Source organism: Vigna unguiculata, chromosome 2 (assembly GCF_004118075.2).
Source record: "Vigna unguiculata cultivar IT97K-499-35 chromosome 2, ASM411807v1, whole genome shotgun sequence".
In the NCBI taxonomy this organism is placed as follows: domain Eukaryota; kingdom Viridiplantae; phylum Streptophyta; class Magnoliopsida; order Fabales; family Fabaceae; genus Vigna; species Vigna unguiculata.
This window is the reverse complement of record NC_040280.1, coordinates 24243700-24268762: the sequence shown is the minus strand read 5'-3', so window position 1 is coordinate 24268762 and position 25063 is coordinate 24243700. Positions and strand designations below refer to the sequence as shown.

The following is a 25063-nucleotide window of genomic DNA, read 5'->3' as shown; positions in this document are numbered from 1 at the left end:
CTGATATGTTTTTCTATTTATTTGATTTTTATTACCAGTAAAAATAGTTATCATTATGAAAAAAATGTAATTAGAAAATATCATCACGATGAGTTAAGCTCTTATAAAAATTAGAAAATGTAATTATATGAAGAAAATTTATACTGGAAAAATAAAATCAAGGAATACTTTCTATTGGTAACACACTAACATTAATATAAAAAGAAAATTATTCCATTGATATGAGGCATAAGCTGTTGCTGCTGAGCACTCAGCAACTTGATCCGGCCCAGAACTGCCATTGCCGGCCAGATTTTTCTTGGAATAATTGAAACTGAGTTTAACTAAAATTAGGGACCAATTCATTATCCACTTGCACAGTGACAAAACCAATCAATGCTTTCCATAAATGAGACATACATTTATTCATTAATTGGAAATAATCTGGCTTATTAATATCTACAAAAATGGCATAAATCACATGAAACAAACCAAATCTCTCAGTTCAAGGACAAAAGTAATGTCCAAAAACATCTTGACAAACATATTCCGAACTTGTTCAACTAGGTTGTTTTTTCAACACAGGAAATCTTTCCTCGTATATTTCGCCTATGTTTGACCATCAACACAAGAGAGTGTTGGCCTCTCAGCATACTATGGAGCACTTCATCTCTCCGACACAAAAACTGGTAGAGTCGCAGACTTCATCACCGAGTTCTCCTTCGTTGTGAACACAAAGGGTGCACCACTCCATGGCGATGGGTTCACCTTCTATCTTGCATCACTCGACTTTGAGTTCCCAGACAACTCCAGTGGTGGATTCCTTGGAATCTTCAACCATGAAACAGCCTTCAATACCTCGCTTAACCAAGTTGTGGCTGTTGAGTTTGATAGTTTCGCAAATGAATGAGTTTGATAGTTTCACTGGTACCACAGGTGACTTGGTTGAAACGCATGACATTCTTTCATGGTCTTTCAACTCCTTCAACTCCTTCATATAGGGCAGAAAAGGTGGGAGATGATCCACAACAGAATGTTCCATGCTTATGGTTTGATTTTGTTACTGTTTCCTGTTTCCCTAATTAGGTTAAGGGAACTATTGATTACAAAGTATTCATTGTGTTTTCAATCAATTGGTTTATTTGGCTTATTAACTAAGTCATTCTATTGGAAACAAGAATAAACTCATCTTGATCAATTCGAATTTGTAATGATGTTATGATTTTGATGAAAAAATTCTATATTAATTAGTAAGAGTTTTGGAATATGAGTAATATATATCTGATTTTTCAAAATTAGGTGTGAGATCAAGAGAGCACATGAACATATCTATTTCTGTCCTCATTTCAACACGTATTTCGATTTTCATACTTGTTTTTTATTTAAATTATTACAACACGTCTAGTTTTTTTTAAGTAACTTTAAAAGATCATTTTTCTTTTATCTAATTTATTTCCATTTGAAAAATAATTTTTGTTTTCTTTCTGTACGTTGTTCAATATTCAAAGGGTTTATTAAGATTTTTAAGATGCTTCTTTCTAATATTTGAAAAATGTGTAAGATGTTTAATATACTCCTTTCTAATATTTGAAAAATATGTGTGACACTCAATTCAAGTATCCAAACCCTTTGTATTTTGTTTTGAGATTGTTCAATTATTATTTGTTATGTTTGATATTTAAGAAAAGAAAACGCGTGTCCTTTTAATAATAAAATGTTTTTTTATGTAATTTTTTATATAGATTATTTAATTAATATTTGAAAAATAAGGGAGTAATAACGAATATGAATATACCTCTTATAAGATTGAGATGATGATAAAACAAAAATTTTGTGAAAATTGAGTATGTTGATGAAAATGAAATTTTTATTTCAAGATGAATTTTTCCAACATAATTATTAACGGGAAGTTGGGCCTGAGATTGTTAGGCAAAGTTGAGATCTCCTTTTCAATCCTAATTTTTTGAAGATTTTAGTGTTGGAAACTATAAAAATTTTAAACTCGTAGTGCAACCTATATTCCACAAATCTCAATCTCATAAGTTTGAAGGCTTTTATTATTATTTTTTTTTATTTCAGAGTCCATTTGATCATAAATTTGTAAGACAGGATCCGTTGAATTTCTGTTTTAATTTGGTTAAGTCGTCAGGATAGAGGACGATATTACAGGTGAAGTCGTCCTTTACCCAGTCGGTTTCTTTTTTTTTTTTAAAGCAAAGTCGTCCCTACACACGACAGTTTCTGTGTGCGTGAATTGTGCAATACAGATTGCAGCAACGCGTGCCTCTATCAACATTTTTGGACAAAGCAAAGTCGGTATTCAAGCATACAGTTTCCAATATTAAGTCGTCACCACTATAGTCGGTTTCCATTAAATGGTATATTGAAGTCATGCTTAGGGATGGCAATGCGGACCGTCCCGGCCTGTTTAGGCCCGGCCCGCATAAGGTCCGTACATCGCGAGCTGGCCTGCCCCGCCCGCATAATTTATGCAGGCTACAATCACTGGTCTGCCCCGCACATCACTTGGTCCGCTGGCCTGGTTATTTTTATTTTTTTAATTTTTATGATAAAACTTTCAATGTTTAAAAATTTGAAAACTTTAAGAAGTTCACAATATTAAGTAAAGACTTTGGGGAGTTGGATGATAAATTGATAATTCAACATTTTCATCATATTCATATTCATACTATGACATACACAATTTATTCTTTAAATTTTAGCACATTAAAAAATACATAATACTCGTCTTTTTCAATTATATAAGAATTTGGAACGTTAATACAAGAATCCATAAAAAAAATAACTAATATACACAAGTGCAAAAAATTGTTTTATGCGAGTTTGCGGACTGCGGGCCGAACTGTGACGGGCTTGCGAGTTCAACTTCTAGGCCCACCCCGCGTATTTTGTGCAGGCCTACGGGCCGGCTGTCGGGTCAGATCCTAATTGCCACCCCTAGTTATGATCTATGTCGGTTTTCAATGAGAAGTCGTCACCATTGCAGCTGATTTCACTTTCCTACGTACAAAAATAGAAATCAACTGCATGAAGAACGACTTCACCTGTAATGTCGTCTTTTATCCTAACAACTTGATCTTAATTGACAAAAAAAAAAAAAATTGAACAGACCCATTTTTACAAATTTGATTCCAAATAGATCCTCAAATACAAGAAAACCTGTATCGTAACTCTATATGAATGATAATCCAATAAAACTGTCTTTCAATCAATTATTTTACAGCATAGTGAAAGTATTACAATCTGAAGACCATAAACAAGTTACAAAAAAAAGACACCATCAGACCTTTAGTTTCATTTGTTAATAATTCTTTTTGTATAACTCAATAAAAATAAAAACTAATACTAGTGTCAGACAAATTATCAACCATTGAAAAGTGATTCAATTTCTCCACCCAAACGAGTAGCGTGAAGTAATCTTTCCTCAAAAAAAGATGAAAATAAACTTGAATTTGGTCTTCAAAAAACTAGAACTACAGTGCAAAACTCAGAGTGGACTATTTTTTTTTCATGGAATCTGCAATTCAGCGAAATAAAAGAGTATGTGCGGACAAAAATTTCAGCACATATATTGAAAATAATGGTTTTAATATTGGACTTAAAAAGGTAAAATTTGTATAACTGTATAGGCTAAAAAATGTGTAAAAGTAATGCTAGTAAGAATAAGTACCAACATGGAACAAACAGGGTATGCCAGTATTACCATCACATAATGAATCCCTTAACGGAGTTAAACTGTTTTCAATGATAGGAAGCGAAAGAAAAAACTTGTACAACAATTAGAAGAAACTATATTTCAGTATAATAACAAAAAAGGTAAAAGATCAAGAACAAATGAATAATACTTTCTTAATTTTATTAGTCGATAATAACAAGACATGCATAAGTGGTTTGCTTGGCCGGATAATGAAAAGTTAACGGTGCTGGATCTTTACAATTGAAAATGTCCCGCTTTATTAATAATATAAAGAAAAGAAAAACGGCATAAATAATGAATTAATTATTAATGGAAACACATAAAATCTCTCCAAGTGAAGGACAGAGATATCTCGGCCTACTTAACCAATCGATATTTGAATTTTCATAGGAAAGCTTCCTCGCTCTTTTCGCCTAGGTTTGACGACGGCAAAACTATGTAGTTTGGTTACACAGTCCAAATTAATATAATGAATATTTTTTAGTTATTTTTCTGAAGACAATGCAAAACCCAGGAGTATAAGTAGCGACATTCATGCCTCGTTCTGAGCATCCTCACAAATCATTAAGAACAACAAACACTACAATGGCCAACCCTTCAACTCAAAACCCTTTCACTGTTTCCCTTATGCTCTTAGTGTTTTGCCTCTCGCTAATCACCACAGCCAAATCAGACTCTTTTTCTTTCAACCTACCCAGTTTTGAGACAGGTCTCAGAAGCATACTAGTAGGTGATGATGCCAAGACAGTAGATGGAGTGTTACAACTCACCAACAAGGACACAAGTGGCAATCCAACTCAACAAAGCGTTGGCCTCGCAGCATACTTCGGACCACTTCATCTCTCTGACGCAAAAACTGGAAAACTCGCAGACTTCGACACCGAGTTCTCCTTCGTTGTCAACACACATGGTGCATCACTGCACGGCGACGGCTTCACCTTCTTTCTTGCATCAGTGGATTTTGAGTTCCCTGACAACTCCACCGGTGGCTTCCTCGGACTTTTCAACCAGGAAACAGCATTCAACACTTCCCTAAACCAAGTGGTTGCTGTTGAGTTTGATAGCTTCGCAAATGAATGGGACCCTAACTTCCCACAGTCCGATTCTCCTCACATAGGAATTGACATCAATTCCATTAGGTCCGTGGCAACTGCGCCGTGGCCACTTGATATTCAACAAGGATCAATAGGAAAGGCTCGCATAAGCTATCAATCCTCCGCCAAAATATTGAGTGTCTCGGTGGCTTATCCGGATAGTTCTACGAGTCCGAACACCGCTGTTTTATCGTATCCCGTCAATTTAGGGAGTGTTTTGTCAGAATGGGTCCTGATCGGTTTTTCTGGTACCACCGGCGACTTGGTTGAAACTCACGACATTCTTTCCTGGTCTTTCAATTCCTTCTTGTAGAACGGTCCTGTTGGTGGGAGAAGATAATAAAGGGCTTGCCTAGACAATGATCACGCTCTTTTATGGTTTCATGGGTGTTGTTACTCCTTACTGTTGTCGTGTTTCTGTTTCCGAATTCCCCAATAAAAATTGGTTTAAAATTTTCAATTTATGATTAATATTTCTCATATCAATACTTCCCTCCATTTTTAACTAAAATGTCTTGTGGTATTGCCTTTATTTTATTTTTTTGCTCATGAGTTATCAAGACATGAATAATATTCTCATGCTCATTGATGGCACATTGTTTAGGAAACAGGCTAAATAGAATTTAAATATTCATTCCATCTTATGAGACATTAATCTTTTGATTTTAAGTTCATCAAATGACATTCTTAGAGTCAATCATCCATCATCTTAAAGTAAAAAAAAAATATTTAAACTATCTTTCCTCTCAATTCTTAATAATATGTGCAACTTCCATAACAATGATAAATTATATAACGAAATACAACCTTATTTCCAAATAATTTATTAAAAATGTAAACAGAATTAAAAGTTTCACAAAGATAAATAATATGTAAATAGAAAGATTTACAAATTTATTATTTTAAAAATTTAGGTTCAATATAATATATTAATTTCTTATATGGTTTTATTTATAACTTATTGACATCAAGTTTTGATAATTTTTACACATGTTTCATGATAGTCTTTTCATCATATCTATCAAAATAACGTATTGTTGTTCAATATATCATATTATTTCTTGAGCAACAATTATTTTTGTTTAAAGAACTTTAATGTCATCTTTATTTATAACCAAAATATGAATGAAATATTTTAAACTGAGACTAATCAAATTAATATGTGACAAGGAAAAAATTTGACTTACTGAATTTTCGAGCAAGTTTTTTTACATGTCTCAACAAAGAAATTGAAAACAAGAATGAAAGGTTACAACTGAGTAGGCAATAATTGTTCATTTATTTTTTTCATTTTCCTTACAAACTTGTGTCTAGCTAAACTCCTAATATAGTAGCATATAAATAGAAAATAAAATAAAGTTTTGGAAAGATAGGTAGGTCGGTAAAACTAGTTTTCTTATGATGTACATAAATTCCATTCTAAAGGAAGCTACTCAGAAGGAAATGAGTGTTTGGAATGATGATCAATGGATATGGAACCTTTTATGAAGAAAATAATGGTTTGAATGGGAAAAACCTATATGGTCATTACCTTGATGCATAATGTACAAAGGAATATATGTAAAGAGAGGGAGGATGAGTGGTTTTGGAAGGGAGAAGATAAAGTGTATAGTGTGAAGTCAACGTATAATATTATTCAAGATGGAGATATAAGTCAAGAGAATGCAGTGTTTGGTCTTTTTTGGAAAGTCAAAGCCTTGTCTACAGCCCAATTATTTGCATGGCAAGTTATAATGAATAAAGTGACAGAATATGATAATTTACAGAAAAGAAGTGTGCATTTGAGTAACGATACTTGTGTCATGTGTGGAATTAATGTAGAATTTGTTAGCCATTTATTCTTTGAGTGTAAGGTAGATACACACGTTTGGAGATGTATGACTTATAGGTGGAACTATCATTTGTACATTATAATATAGCAATTTCACACTTCATTAGTTTGAACTCCAAGGTACGAATCAAAATTACAACAAATTGTGGTCATGTGTGGGTGGTCATTACATGGTGCATTTGGAATCATATTCCAACAATATCATTTTTAGAAAGGATTGATGCTGACGAAACGTTCACTCTAACCCAACTTAAATCATGGTTTTGGACAGTATAAATCCTAAATAATTTTTTCATACTTTAATTGATGTTTATGTCTAAGCATGTGTTTGCAACTTTTGTGCCTTTAGCACATAGTAGACTCTTCTATTCAAGTTGTTGAAGGACTCTTTTATTATCCTCTATATTAGTAGATTGATATATTATCTTATTGGCTGGGGACATGAATGCAATGTTCTATGTTTACAATAGGTTCAAAATGAAATTCTATTTATATACAGTGTTTGTGTTGCTTAAATATTTTTTGGTTTTTGCATTATAAGAGCCTACCAGGATAGCAACAATAGTTTTGTTAAGATGATTTGATGTATTTTCTGATTTGAAATCTATGGTGGTGGGTGCTCTTTTACTTATGATTCTATGCAAAATCCAATCTGACAACAAAGGTGGTAGATCAAGTCTATGTCCAAAGACTTCTTTTCTGGTTTTGCTATATTCTAGTAACTTGTAATTTGTAATTTGGCAATACCACAAGATATTTTAGTTAAAAATGGAGGGAAATATTGATATGAGAAGCTTCCATGCAAACAAATATTAATCATAAATTGAAATTTTAAACCAATTTTTATTGGGGAATTCGGAAACAGAAACACGACAACAGTAAAGAGTAACAACACCCATCAAACCATAAAAGAGCGTGATCATTGTCTAGGCAAGCCCTTTATTATCTTCTCCCACCAACAGGACTGTTCTACAAGAAGGAATGGAAAGACCAGGAAAGAATGTCGTGAGTTTCAACCAAGTCGCCGGTGGTACCAGAAAAACCGATCAGGACCCATTCTGACAAAACACTCCCTAAATTGACGGGATACGATAAAACAGCGGTGTTCGGACTCGTAGAACTATCCGGATAAGCCACCGAGACACTCAATATTTTGGCGGAGGATTGATAGCTTATGCGAGCCTTTCCTATTGATCCTTGTTGAATATCAAGTGGCCACGGCGCAGTTGCCACGGACCTAATGGAATTGATGTCAATTCCTATGTGAGGAGAATCGGACTGTGGGAAGTTAGGGTCCCATTCATTTGCGAAGCTATCAAACTCAACAGCAACCACTTGGTTTAGGGAAGTGTTGAATGCTGTTTCCTGGTTGAAAAGTCCGAGGAAGCCGCCAGTGGAGTTGTCTGGGAACTCAAAATCGACTGATGCAAGAAAGAAGGTGAAGCCATCGCCGTGCAATGATGCACCATGTGTGTTGACAACGAAGGAGAACTCGGTGTCGAAGTCTGCGAGTTTTCCAGTTTTTGCGTCAGAGAGATGAAGTGGTCCGAAGTATGCTGCGAGGCCAACGCTTTGTTGAGTTGGATTGCCACTTGTGTCCTTGTTGGTGAGTTGTAACACTCCATCTACTGTCTTGGCATCATCACCTACTAGTATGCTTCTGAGACCTGTCTCAAAACTGGGTAGGTTGAAAGAAAAAGAGTCTGATTTGGCTGTGGTGATTAGCGAGAGGCAAAACACTAAGAGCATAAGGGAAACAGTGAAAGGGTTTTGAGTTGAAGGGTTGGCCATTGTAGTGTTTGTTGTTCTTAATGATTTGTGAGGATGCTCAGAACGAGGCATGAATGTCGCTACTTATACTCCTGGGTTTTGCAGTGTCTTCAGAAAAATAACTAAAAAATATTCATTATATTAATTTGGACTGTGTAGCCAAACTACATAGTTTTGCCGTCGTCAAACCTAGGCGAAAAGAGCGAGGAAGCTTTCCTATGAAAATTCAAATATCAATTGGTTAAGTAGTTCCGAGATATCTCTGTCCTTCAATTGGAGAGATTTTATGTGTTTCCATCAATAATTAATCAATGTATGTCGTTTTTCTTTGTATTAATAAAGCGGGCCATTTTCAATTAGCAAGATACAGCTGATAACACTGTTAAACTATTCATTATCCGGCCAAGCAAACTACTTATTTATACCTTGTTATTATCGACTAATGAAATTAATATATCACATTTGTGTGTGTATATATATATATATATATATATATATATATAAATGATAAAGGGTACTAACTATTTTACACAATGTGGTTCAATGCAGTAAACTACATTTAGCAGTTCCCTAAGGAATTTCATATTAAATAATACAATGTTTTCACACTAGATCTCTGGAGTATGGACCACCTTTAAAATGGCACTGGTGTAAGGTGGCATTGATGAATTTAGCTTCCAGATATATAGCATCTAAATTTTCCTCTTCCATTGAACAGTATAGACAATTAAAAAAAAAAAAATCTTCAAGCTTAAATAAACAAACTGTACATCAATCATCAGTCCCCAAAAATGTGTTTGCTTTATGTATGAAAATTCTTCGAAAAATTACGAAAAGAAAAACAGATAAACTTCTCTAAGAAAAATCGTTCAGAATTAATCCTATTCGGTTCAACCTTTGGAATCCTTGTTTCAAATATATTTTATTTACCACTTTATATATGCGCACTATGGAGATCCACTTGAAATCTTGTAACATTTAATAGAATATTTGGAAATTCTCGAACTTTGTAATAGTTTACAGATGACACTTTTTTTATGTTGGAAGGCCAGTTAAATATGACATAAACTAGGTGTTACCAAATACCATAGTGACTTCTATTTTGTTTCTATAGAAATGGCCAAAGAGAACGGGCTCATGCATTTTGCAAACATTACCAAAATGTAGTAGCATATTCCTCAAACTTTCTTAACTATACCCTGATCGTTTAAGAAAGAGAGATATCCAAAGTTTTGCAGACCATGTTATGGACTTATATAATCAAACTTTTATGCAGAATTTCCTCGGATTTTCCATCTCAATTAGTTGGCAAACGGCAATATATGTGAGTTGCGTATCTTATATGGGAACTTCATTCCAATTTACATTCTTAGCTGGCCAAACAGGCCTATATGTAACTTCATTCCTCACACTATTGCTTCCTGCATCACACAATGGCTTTCCCAAACTCAAAATCTCTGAGTCCTCTTTCCATTCTACTTATCAACTTCCTCGTCCCTTTCCTCTTGCTGCAACATCACAGTGCACAACAACCATCCCCAATGTCCGCATACGAAACCGTTTCCTTCGGCTTCTCTATTTTCGAAGAAGATAACATAAACATAGGATTATTGGGCAATGCCTCAATATCTGGTGGGGTTCTGAGGTTAACCAACACCGACCAACTTGGGAACCCGGTTCCTCACAGTGTTGGCCGAGCAGTGCATATCACACCAATACACCTCTGGGACAAAAACAATGGAAACCTCGCGGATTTCACCTCTGGCTTCAGCTTTGTCGTGAACCCTAATGGCTCAACCCTTCATGCTGATGGTTTTGCCTTCTTTCTTGCACCAGCAGACCTTCACTTACCTAGAAACTCAAGCGGAGGGTACCTTGGACTTTTCAACCCGGAAACTGCATTGGATGCTTCCAAAAACCAAATAGTGGCGATCGAGTTTGATAGCTATACCAATGATTGGGACCCCAATGCACCTTCTCAGTCTCCTCACATTGGAATTGACGTTGACTCGATTAAGTCAGTGGCAAGTGTGGAATGGCCAAGTGAACTTGAACCGGATAATGCTGTGGCACATGCGAGCATAAACTATAACTCTGAGTCCAAGCGTTTGAGTGTGTTTGTGGTTTACCCTGGGGACAATAGGAATGCCACTGTCTCTACTATTGTTGATCTCAGAAACTTTTTGCCGGAATGGATCAGAGTTGGTTTCTCTGCCGCCACCGGCGATTTGGTTGAAACACATGACGTTCTTACCTGGGGTTTCGAAGCAGCCTTGTAGATGCAGTCACTGTCACAGTTGAAGGAAATCGACCGTTTTCATTCGTAGATTGTGTCGAAGTTTTAATTCAATGTTTGATGGTTTGGTTGATTGGTTTCTTCCGTTAATAACGTGTATTTCTCACTTGTTTAATCGTTGGTGTTGTTCTCTTCGATAGCAAGCTGATTTTACGTTGGTATTGTCTTACGTATGTTGTACTGCATGTTCAAAACTTCAATCAATATATGGAGTTAATTAGATATTTAATATATATGATTTATCATTTCATGCACAGGACGACGCAACATGATCCATTTATGAAGAAAAAGGGGAAATAACATAGATTAATTATGGTATTTTAAATCAATTAACTGAACAAAATACAAATTATTGAACTATACTTTCAGTAAAAAACTAAACTGTTTAATTTTTAAAATTTAAATGACTAAAAATAATAGTTAATGCTATTTAAACAATTACGACAGTTGAAAGAATAATTTACAAAATTATCCACTATGTTCTTTTAATACACTTATTCTTTCAAGTAATTTTTCAATTGCAATTTTGTTATATCATATCAGTAACATTAATGTAAGCTGAAAATTTTGTGGGTTAAAAATTATTTCAATACTAAGAATTGTCACAGTAGAATATTAATAACTACATTACATCATAAATAATAAATGATAACATCTCGTCTGCTCTAGGACAAAAGTTTATCTTGCATTCATATTATTAATACATTAGTCTAGGATACGAGTATTTTGACATCACACCTTTCCTTACTATTGTTTAATATTATTCCTCGTTACTCTTCATTTTTTCTTTTTTCTAAACATATAAAAATTAATTTTTATTAAGATTATTTTACATTTTTAAGAATTGTTAAATAGTCGTCAAATTTTGTTAAAAAAACTTTTTTCATTAGTATATCGTAAACATGTCAAAACAGGCCAGCGACCATACACTATTAATAAATAAATTCGTATATAAATTTTAGTTGAAAAAAAAATAAAGTGAGAACTTTTTTCTTTCATTAAGAAAAAAATCAAATCAACTTCTAAATACCTCCGATCAATTTGCAATATTATTAGCTTATTAAAAGGACTTTAACGTGAAAAAAGTTAATTTAAAAATATTAAAAAATATAAAATTATTTTTAAATGATTTATCTATAAATAAAGTAAGTTTAGTAAATTTTAAGTTGATATTAATATTTTTTTATTTTTTTAATACATAAATATTTATGTTAATGTCGAATTAAGCTCGACGTTATAATAGGCAAAATTTGTTTAAAGTCCGTTTAGCCAACTTTATGATAATATTAACGATTTTTAACCATTTTTAATAGACAATTTATATTAATGTCAAACTAGCATCACGTTAACTAAAATAAACATTAGTAAGATTAATGCAGGTTAGTTTATACTAATTGTATTTATTTTTAGTACTTATTATCTAACCGGCTAAAGCTATACTAATTTTTTATTTTATTATTTATTGGGATTAGCAAAGATTAGGCGGAACCTTACGTTAATAATCTACATCAATTTATATGTTATAAAATATTCTCTAAATTGATTTCTTAGTAATTTAAACTTTCTTTTGTTTCTAAAATATGGGTAACTAATATGATATGTTGGAGATGTATTTACTTACTAATTTACAAATTAATTATAATTTTTTATTCATATTAAAAATTATTTTGGATAATAATAATTTTTAGTTTATAAATTAATATTAGATTAGTTATTATAATGACTAATTATTTTTTATCTCTAAAATATCGATATATATATATATATATATATATATATATATATATATATATATATATATATATAATTATTATACTCTTGTATAATTCTAGAAAGCACCTTAAAAGAATTTAATCAAATATTTATTCTACGCAATTAATTATTTGTGTAAAAGGATTTATTTTGTTTAGTTAATCTAATCAATTATTTACATTGCAAGAAAATATCTAAATAATGACCAATTTTATTGAAAAAAAATAATTAGTCAAAATTTATAAACTAAAGATTATCGGTAACTAAAATAATTTTTATTATAAATAATTGGTCTCTAAATTAGTAACAAAAAAATAATTCCTAATATAAATTGATCTCTAGATTGGTCACTAACATTAGTTACCAAACTTTTGGTTACAAAAAGAATTGGTCTCTAATGCTATGTTTGAATTGGAGTGTGGATTCGAGAGAATGAATTTACGTTGATTTAAGTTGATTTGTAGGCAAATATGGAATTGCTTGGATTAAGGAAAAGATGATATAATTTGAGTAGACATGAGTGAAAAGTTTATGAAAGTTTGTGAATGATGCGATTGATAAAATTTAATAAATTATAATTTTTAATAGAGTAAATTATATGATTACCATTTTACCCTTCAATGTAAATAGAAGAAATGACATTAAAATAAAATTAAAAATGTTATTTAAAATTAGAAAAATATAATTTATTGATATCATTAATAACTTAAAATAAATTATTATTATTCTCAATGATAACTTAAAATAATTTAAAATATAGACTATTTAATTTATATCTCAACATTTATTTAAATTTATTTTATTTTATATAATTAATTCATTTACAAAAGATATTTATTTGAATAATAATATTAATTATTATTATTATAGAATACTAATTATTATAATAATTATAATTATATATATATATATATAATATATATAGTATTATCAATATCCATATAATTAACATATAATTATTATATATATATATACATATATATATTTTATTATATAATACTAATTATTATATGCATGTAACATGTAGGAACCTTTGCAAGGTGTGCACTCATGAATGTTTCCTGCATATGTTCACGGGAAAAAAGAAACTAATAAATATAATAAATATAAGTAAATTAAATTGTTAAAAGAGAGAGACAATAAAGTAATTTTAATACAATGATCTGGCTTTCTCTGCATATCTCTTCATTTTAGAGAATGCCAAATTTTATAACTCACCTGCAAATTCACACTCACAAATCAACCCAAATAAGCAGATCCAAACGTGTTTTCAATTCACTTTTCATCCACATCAACAGTACTCATGCGGATCCAAACACAATATAAATGACTAATTAAAGACAAAAACCTTAATAACTAATGTTAGTGATCAATTTAAGAACTAATTCTTAATAGAAATTATTTTAATTACCAAGTTAGAGACCAATCACAAATTTTTATTCATAATAGAAACGAAACTATTTTAGTTACTAATAATATTTAATTTATAAACTGGCATCTAAATTGGTCACTATGATTATTTTTTGTTATTAAAGTTGGTTAATTATGTAATTTATTTATTTTTGTAGTGTTACTATTTATAATTAATTATTTATGGAGTTATGAAAAATAAATTTTAATCAAATAATTCATTATCAGCAAACAATCGATTATATTCGTACTAAATAAAATCTACATTTCGTTCAGCTTTAGACAAATGATTATGAGTTTAACACAATGAATTATATATTCATAAAATCAATATTTAGTGGAAGTTTTTGCAGATGATTTTACATTTGATAATTCTAAATAACAGAAGGTGCAATCACTATTTTGAATTGCAGTTATCATGAAAATGCAATCACAATAATTATGATATACTTTTACTTATTTTTATAATAAAATATAATTAAATTTTTCAATAATTTTATTATAGATAGTATTTTTTTTAGATAAATTTTATTATAGATAGTTATTTTAGTTTTAAAAAATGATTAAATTTGAAAAAGTTGGTTAAATTAAAAAAATCATTTAAGGTAACATTGGAAAAATTAATTTAAAAAACATTATTTAAAGATAAAATAGGAACCAAAATGTACATAAGAAAAAGGAGAATCACTTATAAGACTATATTTTAAATTTCAACAATTTTTATATGTAATAATAATTTACTTTTTTATATGTAATAATAAGTTACTTTTTATATGTAATAAATAATAATAAATAACTTTTTTTTACGCGTGGATAGATGGTAAAAAGAGAATGTGTAACGATTTGGTAAATAGATGATTTGTTAACGATTTCTTTAACATGGACTCCACCCTACAAAAATTAAAATAAAAGTTTGAAAATTATGAATTTTAATATTTTTTTTTCCTCTTACTATAGGTTGATTTTGTTTTTTTGCCATATATCTTTATTTCAATGTTATTCAAATCATTATGTTATATAATTTAATTATTTGTTTTTTTATCTCTTTCTTTATGGCGGGTATTTATATAGTTTTTTTAATATTTAAACTCTGGCGTGTATATCCTTTTCTTTTATATTCATTATTAAGAGCATGGTAGATTTAACTTTAAAATTTACTCAAATATACATTCAAACAAATAAGTTAATATGTGGTTTGTTCGTAATCGTGATATTGAGACATGCACTATTACACAATCAAATAAGTGAATATACGTTACAAGTTATTTAAATACACATTTTTCCATTTCCATTTTTTTTAACCTTTTTGTTATATATACCTCATTGTTTTCGATTAATCTATTTTTTAATAATTAAGTGAGAGAATATTAAATTTATTTTATTCTAAAAAATGAACGGGGGAGGTGCATGAATAGGTGAAGGAAAATATATAGTCATATCAGTACATATAATTAAATGTTGTTTTGAAATCCGTATGGTCAAATATTACTCTGAAATTTTATGATTTCAGGTAAAATATAATTAAGAGCCATAGCATTTTCCAACTTGTATATATTTATAGAAGAATCAATAATAATTTTTTACTAAATTAGATATTTGAATGAATTTGATTACCATAATTAATATTTAGTTTTAGTTGAATAATGCCTTTATATATTCTCAATTTCCCAAAAACATTTGAGCTCTTCTTTTCTTCCAAACCGTGCTCCATTAATCCTCTATCAGGCACAGGTCAGTATAGTTCTCTATTATCTCTGTTTCTTTCTTTTTTTTTCCTCTTATTTATATTCAGATGACAATATGCAGAAAAAAATAATATGAAGGAACATTTTGAATTAAACATTTATTTTATATCTGCTCTTTTGATTTCTCAGGTAGTTTTTTTTTTTTTTTTTTTTTTTTTTTTAAGGTATATTGTGTTAAATTTTGTGGTTCTCCTCAAGTTGACTCACAGAGTATTGTGTAGTGAGGAATATAATAAATTAAGTTGTGAAGTTTCAAATATTTGTTTTCGTAAGAGTGATCCACATTTTCACTGTTTTAGCTGTTATATATATATATATATATATATATATATATATATATATATATATATATATATATATATATATATATATATATATATATATATATATATATATATATATATATATATATATATATGAATGTTGATAACATAGTTTCTCCCCCTCCATCCTTTTATTTCAACAGAAGTTTTGGATGGAAAATTCAAATATCATAAATTAACTATTGCCAGCCAAATAAATCCGTTTTATAAATATAAAATTATTATTGAAAGGGCATCGCGACAAATGACTTGGGAGTATAACCCACACTTGGAAGATGTGGTTGAATTTTATGTTTTGAAAATATATTTTAGAAAGTTATATATTACATGGAAAAACTTTTATTTTATTTATGTATTTAATATATAGAGTAAAATGTATTATGGTATTAAATATTTACAGTATGTTAATTTCTTAAATATAAATAATAAATAAATATATTTTTATTTTATGTTAGCGACATTATAAAAAAATGTAAAATTTCTTAAAGACTAGTTTAAATATAAGATACTAAGTATAAATTATCGAAAAAAAAAATGTCTTAATTTTTATTTATTTGAATTTTAAATTTTAAATTTGATTATCTTTCTTTTAATATATTTTTATATATTTCCTCTTTTTAGACATCTTTGATCTTTCTTTTATATCTTGTAGTCAACTATTGTTTCATCAAATCTAATAGAACGTTTTTGTCTTTCATAAGAATTTTGAATCTTTCAAATATATTTACACTTTGGATATAGGTACGGATTAAGAAATAATAAATACGTCATTTTTATAATGCAAGGTAGAATATATATATATATATATATATATATAACTGATTTTATAAAGACAAAAATAACTTTCAAATTTTTAAGCAATAAAATAAAAATTTTGGAAATTCAATTAAATATCAAATTGATATTTTAATTAATTTTTTTTGTAAACTTTTTAGATGTTTAATATTATTTTTTTATGTTTAATTATATTTTAATTTTTAATAACATTAAAATATAATTATTTCATTATTTAATTATTTTTAAATTTTTATCGGTGTACATTAAATAAAATATTAAAACTATTATACAATACTTGTAGATCCTGTCAAAGAAAAAAATAATGATACATTAATTCATGACTCACACTAAGTCATATGTCACGTCAGGAAGTAAATGATGAAAGTAAATAAAACATGAATTATATTATCATTATCCTTAAATAAATTAAAAAAAATCATATTAATTGTTATTAGGTCAAATTTCATTTAATATTACAATTATTTATAAACTTTTATAAATTTTTATGTGTATTAACTATTTTTAACGAGTACTATTAGAACACTCGTTAGGAAGACTCTTACACTTCTAATTACACAAGGTTTATTATCTAAATACACCTTATAACCTTTTTCCAATATTTAAAACACTTAACAAATTTTGATTCATGTAAGAAACATACAATACAAGACATTAGAAATTAATTTGACAAATGAATGAATTGTAATTGCAATACATTCCACAACAATTGGACTTCATTCTAAATTCTTATTTTAGAAATATCATAATGTTAATTCTTTGAAAAGTTCTCGAATTATGTAGTTGGTACAACTACTATCAGATATTTAAAAATTTGTAGATGTCAAATATATAAAATATATTAAAATTAAGAAAATATTTTGAATTATATATTAACTTTTATAATTGAAAGAAAATTTTGGGGATCAAAGCACCCCTCAGTTCCGACAAAGACCCTTAGACAAATATTTATTAGTGGATTTTTTTTTTTGGTTTTAATGTAAGATGTTGCTGATTTTTTATAGATTTGTTGGTTGCAAGACAATATTAATATATTATAAGGAATACTTTGTGTTGATTTATTATTGGAATCTTGACATCTTATTGGGAATGTTGAGATTTATATATTTTTTAATATTCCAATTAATTACATAGTGACATTTTTTGTGTCTCCACTGACCAATACTTGTTATATGGGTAATTATTTTTCTTGCAATCGAAATAACACCAAGAAACATGTGTTGTTTTTCTTTTACTTTATTTAGTCTTTTGTAATTCTTGACTTCCTAAACACTTTTATTAAAAAACATAATTTTTTCTCATTATTCTTGTGCTAGCAAAACATATGTATTACTTTTATGAAAATAGTTGTAAACAATGGATTTAATTTTTATAAAGATCAGATGCTATAAAATTACATTTAATTTGAATATATTATTTTGAGTGTATGATCCATCAACATCCATCTTTATCTACTATTAAGAACATATATCATAACCTATTTACAATTCAACCTGTTAAAAAATACATTGTATCCATGATTAATTTGTTATAAGATAATTGCAGGTTGATCATAGTAAAAGATGAAGGTGACATATCATGTGAGGAAACAATTTTCCACCTACTGCTGCTTTAAACTGGTTCTCCACCTCAGTTTACTCTTGCTCACTGCCTCTTCTGAGTGAGTCTTACTTAGGTTTCCATATCTTTAAAGAATAATGACTATCAATTTTATTTTACAACATAGAGACAATAATTTTTGAAGTAATTTTGAAATATTAAAAAAAAAAATTATATAGATAATGAGATCTAAAATTATAAGAAAAAATTGTTAAAATTTAGTTGTTAAAAAATTATTTTTCATCTTTAAATTGCTTTTCTGTTTTTCTTTCTTTTTTTCGGTAAACTGTTTTTCCAGTTAACGGGTGTATGATCTTCACATTAATTGCCATAATCATACTCTCAAAATTCCACCGTGAACTTCAAGTTGCCACTGTCCAATATTGTAACATCCTCGATAATATTGTATGAATTTAAATGTATAATATTAGAACTCTGTTTTATAATTGTTTTATATGTATAAATATTTTAACTGCTTTTTATTTTATAAGATATGTGAATTAATTTTTTGCTGCTTATAAACGACAACGTGGATGGTATATGGTTTAGTAATGTAATGAGACTATACGTCACTCATTTTATTTTAAATTTTGATAAAACAACTGTAGAAATATTGGCAACTATATGTAAGTTCACTCTCTAGCTGTAGTATCATATTTATTTTTTTGATTTAATTGACATTCGTTGACCTTGTGTTATTTTATTTTCAACTCTTTGCTTCCACTTGCAAAGACCTTCAACCGTCTTCAACAACCTAGCAGCGAGGCCTTCACGTCCTCCGGTGAAGCTGAATACCGAAAATCCTCACCAGGTGATACATTATTTTATTCTTTAAATCGTAAAATTCGTTCAGATACTGAAAAATAAACAGTTTAATACAATTCAAGGCAACTTACTCTGTAGTTTGATTCAATCAATTTAAAATATGTTGTTAGATTCGGAGGTTAGAAATTCAAGTGTGAGTCTAAGTCTCACATTGGTTAGAAATGAGAAAGTAGAATACTATATAATGATAAAAACTAATAAATCTATTGTTTTTTATTTTGGATAAAAAATGGTGTCACTACTTTATATGATTGGACTCGTGTTTCATTAGTGTTTGTTCTTCTCTCGTATCCCTCTTTAAAAAAGTAACATGAGAATAGTACTGTTTGTTTTGTTGGGAATAGTCCAAGTGTGAGTCAAAAAAGTCCCACATTGGATAGAAAAGACAAAGTTAAACACTATATAAGAATAAAGACCCATAACAACATTGCCTTAAGGTTTTGGTGTAAAAGTGGTGTCTAAGGTCTTATATGTGTAAGACTAATGTCATATAACCATATAGAACCACAATCTCTCAATAACCATAACTATACCATGATTATAACCATGACCATAACCATAACATATGAAACATAACCCATCAGTGGTATCAGAGCCGATGGTTCAGAGTGACTGACCGCATAACCATAACCAAAGGGGTCACTCATACACACCTGAAGGGAAATATACCATATGAAAAAAAAAAAACAAGGGACTCACCCTTGAGGGGAGATGTTGGGAATAGTCCAAGTGTGAGTCAAAAAAGTCCCACATTGGATAGAAAAGACAAAGTTAAACACTATATAAGAATAAAGACCCATAACAACATTGCCTTAAGGTTTTGGTGTAAAAGTGGTGTCTAAGGTCTTATATGTGTAAGACTAATGTCATATAACCATATAGAACCACAATCTCTCAATGACCATAACTATGCCATAACCATGACTAATCATAACCATATATGAAAATATATATAACCTATATGAAATATATATATAACCTATCATGTTTTGCTTCAATTATTGTACAATTCAGCTTGTGGTTCAAGTGAATTGTATTTTAGTTGAAGCCATTTTGTTCATCCTATACTCCTTAATTTTCAGGTGGTGATTGGCAACGGCATCGTTTCTTTCAACTTGTCAAAACCCAAAGGGCACATCATTGGAATATATACTGGAATTACCAATCTACTTGAGTCTAAAAATAAAGAAAATGATAGAGGGTGTGTATATATATTCCTATCACCTGCTTAATAAATTATTACATCGAATACGAATATTTTCTTCATAACAGTAATCAAGTAATGAAAATTTTATCTGCAAAAATCTGGCCTTGGCTTATAGATACCTGGACGTCGTTTGGAACGAAAAGGGAAAAGCTGGGAAGTATCAGAGGTACATATGTTTGAATTATTTTAACTTACTCTCATTTTTTTTCTTATTTCCTCTTTATTCGAATTTTCTTTCTACTGCTGTCTGTTTTTACTACATTTTTTTTTTTACTTTTAATTTACCTTTTCTTTTTCGTCTACGGGAAGAACACCAGTAGTAAAACGATGCATTCATTTTTGCATCAAGTGATATTGAAAAAACAGACTTACGATTGAAACTGTTCTGCAGAGTTGTTGGGACAAATTTCTCAGTCATCGTAGCAAACGAGAACATAGTGGAGGTCTCATTTTCAAGAACATGGACAGCTTCCATGAAAGGCTCAAGTGTCCCCATAAATATAGACCACAGGTGTATTCCGAAAACCTTAATCATTCGTGAGTTTGAATACAATTGCAGAGGTATCCCACTAACATTTTTTTTCTTTATAAATATATTTTCGTGTAGGTATATATTGCGAAGAGGCGATTCTGGTTTTTATTCATACGTAATATTTGAAAGAACACCAGGATTACCTGCGGCGGAGGTTTATCAAGCTAGGATTGTTTTCAAACTCAACAAAGCCAGGTGATTGAAAAAAATGTTAATAGATCTGAGAGAAAAAAAAACTAAACGAAACGTGAGCTTAACTAATATGCAACCAATGATCTAGGTTTCATTACCTCGCCATATCCGATACTAGACAAAGGAACATGCCTTCTCAGAGCGACAGAGAACTGGGTACACCCTTGGAATATCCTGAAGCTGTTCTCTTAAATCATCCATCTGACTCACAATTTAAGGGAGAGGTAATTCTGATATAATTAACCTGAGATTTGGCTGAGTTTCTTCAAAAAAATTTATAACAAAGAAAAAATAAATAAACTAAAATTAGTTTTTATGAAAAACAATGGTGTTTTATTGGGAATAGGTGGATGACAAATACCAATATTCGAGTGAAAACAAAGATAGCGGTGTGCATGGTTGGATTGCCAAGGATGATATAGCAGCAGCAGCAGAAGGTTTTTGGGTGATAACTCCGAGTAATGAGTTCCGCAGTGCTGGCCCTATCAAGCAAGAGTTAACCTCTCATGTTGGTCCAACAACTCTTTCCGTAAGTTCTTCCACTTTACATATTTTCACAATCTTCAACTCTTTGAATCTGTTACCATCTTAGGGTTTTTTAATTTTGTTTCTGGTTTTTCACACCAGCATATTGTTGCAGAATGTTATAGCTTTTCTGTTCTGTTTATCTGTTTATTATTGCTATTTTGTTTCCATGTTTAGATGTTCACAAGCACTCACTACGGTGGCAAAGATGTAACCATGAATTTTGGTGAAGGGGAGACTTATAAAAAAGTTTTTGGCCCCATTTTTGTTTATCTTAACTCTTCTCCGAACAAAGCTCGGTTTCAGTCTCTGTGGTCAGATGCTGTAAAACAGGTGCATATATCATTACCCTTAACAACATTCCCCTGTGTTTGCTTAATAAACATGATTCAGGTGCAGTGATTAATTTACAACACTATATGATTGTTCTTTGATCAATCAGTTATCCGAAGAAGTGAGAAGATGGCCTTATGATTTCGTTGGATCGAAAGATTTCATTCCACCCAATCAACGGGGAAAAGTGTCAGGAACACTACAAGTCCAAGATCGGTATAAGCCAACGCCTTACATAGATGCATTTAAATTCTTTGCTGACATATATAATATCTTACAAAGAAAATCTTGCTTTACAGAACAAGAAAAGCTCAACCTGCTAAAAATGCTTACGTTGGACTAGCTTTGCCTGGAAATGCAGGATCATGGCAGAAGGAATGTAAGGTACAATATGAGTTTGAACCAATGAACCTTTATTCCTTCAACTTTAAGGTCTACGCATTGATTGAAAAAAAGAAAGTTTGAGTTATATGCAATTCACAGGGTTATCAATTCTGGACTCAAACTGATATAAATGGACATTTCTTAATTGAAAATGTTGTACCTGGAGATTACAAATTGTATGCATGGGTTCATGGCTTTATTGGAGATTATATATATCCAGCTAAGATTTCCATCAAACCAGGTAAAGTATGCTTGTTATCTTTTTGAAGAAATACAAAACATTAACCCTTATAACTTGATGTTTTAGACAATGATAATATTGTGTAATGTACCTGTAGGGGGAAACATCAACTTGGACTCACTTGTTTATTATCCTCCAAGAAATGGTCCAACTCTATGGGAAATTGGGATCCCTGATCGCTCAGCTGCAGAATTCTATGTACCAGACCCTGACCCTGGTTTCAGGAACAAACTATACCCCAGCAATGGCCCAGACAAGTTAACCAAAACCAATTATCAACAATGTTAACTATTCTACTATCTGCAATTTCTTTTTCAGTTTTTCAAACTATTTTGTACTGTGGCAGGTTTAGGCAATATGGCTTGTGGGCACGTTACAGTGAGTTATATCCAAAAAACGATCTCATTTACACCGTCGGTGTTTCAGACTATCATAAGGATTGGTTTTTTGCTCATGTTACCAGGTAAATTTTGTTTAACTTGTAGAACTTTCTGTAGCTGTCATTATGAATTTTCTCCTCTAAGTTACTCTAATGTATGCAGGAACACAGAAGAAAAAACTGATGTATGCAGGAGGACAGAAGAAAAAACATACATGCCAACCACATGGCAGATTCGATTCCAGCTTCAAAATATCATAAAGGGAGGAAACTACACACTACAACTGGCCATTGCAGCCGCTACTATATCTAAATTGAAGGTATCACTCACACCAATTCATTTCTTCCATGATTGATGTTTTGTTTATTTTTTTATGCTATATGATGCTTCGAAGTGTCTCGTGTACGACATGTATCGAACACCCAACACCATACAATACTTGAAAAACATATTATGTTCAATTTAAAAGATATTTTTTTATCTTTTGACATTATTTTGACGATTAAACTAAGGAACAAATCTTATTCTGTTACTACTTTTCGCCGATTGGATATTAGATAGAAAGATTGGATTTATTTTTGTGTTAGTTGACAATGTGTTATTTGACAGTTTCAAACTTAACATGTATATACATAACGTGTCACATGTTCTATTTTTTTCGATTTAGTCGTATCTCCGTATTTATGTCCGTGATACCTGTGTCCGTATCCGTCTGTGATACCCGTGTCCGTGTCCGGATAACATGTGGCTAACATTTTTTGAGATGAGTGATCAGGTTAGGTTCAACGACCCGAATGCAGAGCGTCCTCACTTCTCAACAAAGCTAATTGGCAATGACAATGCCATAGCAAGGCACGGAATCCATGGATTGTATAGTTTGTATAGTGTAGGTGTAGATAGTGATCAATTGGTAAAAGGAGAGAACATCATCTATTTGACACAGTCATTTGCAGAAGGTCCTTTCATGGGAGTTATGTATGATTATATTCGCTTAGAAAGTCCTCCAACGGCTACTGAACCTTGTGCATAGAAAATGGCGGAGTTTATAAAGGAGGGAGTAGGAAGAGTCTCCAACCCTGTAGCCAAATTCATTATTTTTTAAATTTTTTATTTGAAGACAGAGTGGGAGTGGTATTAGTGAACAGAGAGACTCTTATTTTATTATTTGTTTATTTATTGTGATAAGCAGATAATCAACTTTAGAAACTTTATTTAAAGTTAATATTAAAATTATGTAATTTAAATATATTATTTTCACATTCTAAAATTATTGTTCAAGATTTTTTGTTGGATTTAAAAGTATATACTTACACTACCATATAGGACCTGTCTCATCCTACAATTTGTACGAAGGCATGCACAATAGAACTCATAATTTCATGAGATTCAAGATACGTTCTTCGATCTCTCTCTTCTTCAACTGAACATTCTTCTTATAATCTATCTCCTTTTTTTTTATGATTAATGGTAAAAAATCTATATGGCCAAAGACAAAATCTAATCTTTCTATTATTTTTTTTCCTAGTTTATCTTTTTTATTTTTGTAGTTAATTCGAAAAAAAAATTATAACTAAAGACAAAACCTAATCGTTTTATTAACTAATGTCTATCGATATCTTACGGTAAATTTTTATTTTAATTTTATTGTGACTTTTCATAACAATCAATAATATCATTATATTCTATTTAATCACATATAAATCTATCATAATATTTCATATCAATCACATAAGTTGTTAGATATGTATAAACGATGAGAAAGACAAATGTTAAAAAAAAAGTATTTAATGAAAACAACTCAATGATAGCTTGTTTACTGATTTATTAGAACCTGATTTATTATATAAGGGAAATGAATGTTTGACTACTAAATTTTGACAATTTTCTCTTACAATCTTATGTGTCATCTTCTAAGTGATTTTATATTTTTTTCTTTTTCTCATTCTCAATATTTAAAAATCACTTATAAAATGACACATCATGTTGTAAGGTAAGAGAAAGTTGTCAAAATTTAATAGTCAAAATATCATTGCCCAATATATAAAGTAAAATGTCCCATCATATGAAGGAAAAAGTAAAACCTAATAAAACAGAATATTTGATAATAATAACAATAATCAAATAATCAAATA

The 25063-nt window shown here is 30.1% G+C and overlaps 4 protein-coding genes across 4 annotated transcripts; 3 read left to right on the top strand and 1 right to left on the bottom strand.

The window, feature by feature from the left end:
• The first annotated feature begins 4269 nt into the window (after window positions 1-4269).
• On the top strand, window positions 4270-5104 carry LOC114169779 (agglutinin-2-like). The gene has a single exon (XM_028055087.1). The coding sequence runs from the start codon at window positions 4283-4285 to the stop codon at window positions 5102-5104; it is 822 nt and encodes a 273-aa protein (XP_027910888.1). The 5' UTR covers window positions 4270-4282.
• A 2487-nt stretch (window positions 5105-7591) lies between these two features.
• On the bottom strand, window positions 7592-8426 carry LOC114167524 (agglutinin-2-like). The gene has a single exon (XM_028052628.1). The coding sequence runs from the start codon at window positions 8411-8413 to the stop codon at window positions 7592-7594; it is 822 nt and encodes a 273-aa protein (XP_027908429.1). The 5' UTR covers window positions 8414-8426.
• Window positions 8427-9835: 1409 nt separating this feature from the next.
• On the top strand, window positions 9836-10866 carry LOC114166153 (agglutinin-2-like). Its single transcript, XM_028050827.1, has one exon. It carries the CDS (start codon window positions 9934-9936, stop codon window positions 10669-10671), a length of 738 nt encoding a protein of 245 aa, XP_027906628.1. The 5' UTR covers window positions 9836-9933; the 3' UTR covers window positions 10672-10866.
• Window positions 10867-18275: 7409 nt separating this feature from the next.
• Window positions 18276-23979, top strand: LOC114174585 (probable rhamnogalacturonate lyase B). Its single transcript, XM_028059418.1, has 16 exons — window positions 18276-18373; window positions 19045-19123; window positions 20220-20338; window positions 20460-20510; window positions 20736-20855; window positions 20952-21071; window positions 21157-21292; window positions 21415-21597; window positions 21771-21926; window positions 22036-22142; window positions 22226-22310; window positions 22410-22551; window positions 22649-22808; window positions 22898-23014; window positions 23124-23250; window positions 23707-23979. The coding sequence occupies exons 1-16, from the start codon at window positions 18276-18278 to the stop codon at window positions 23959-23961; spliced, it is 2055 nt and encodes a 684-aa protein (XP_027915219.1). The 3' UTR covers window positions 23962-23979.
• Window positions 23980-25063: the final 1084 nt, after the last annotated feature.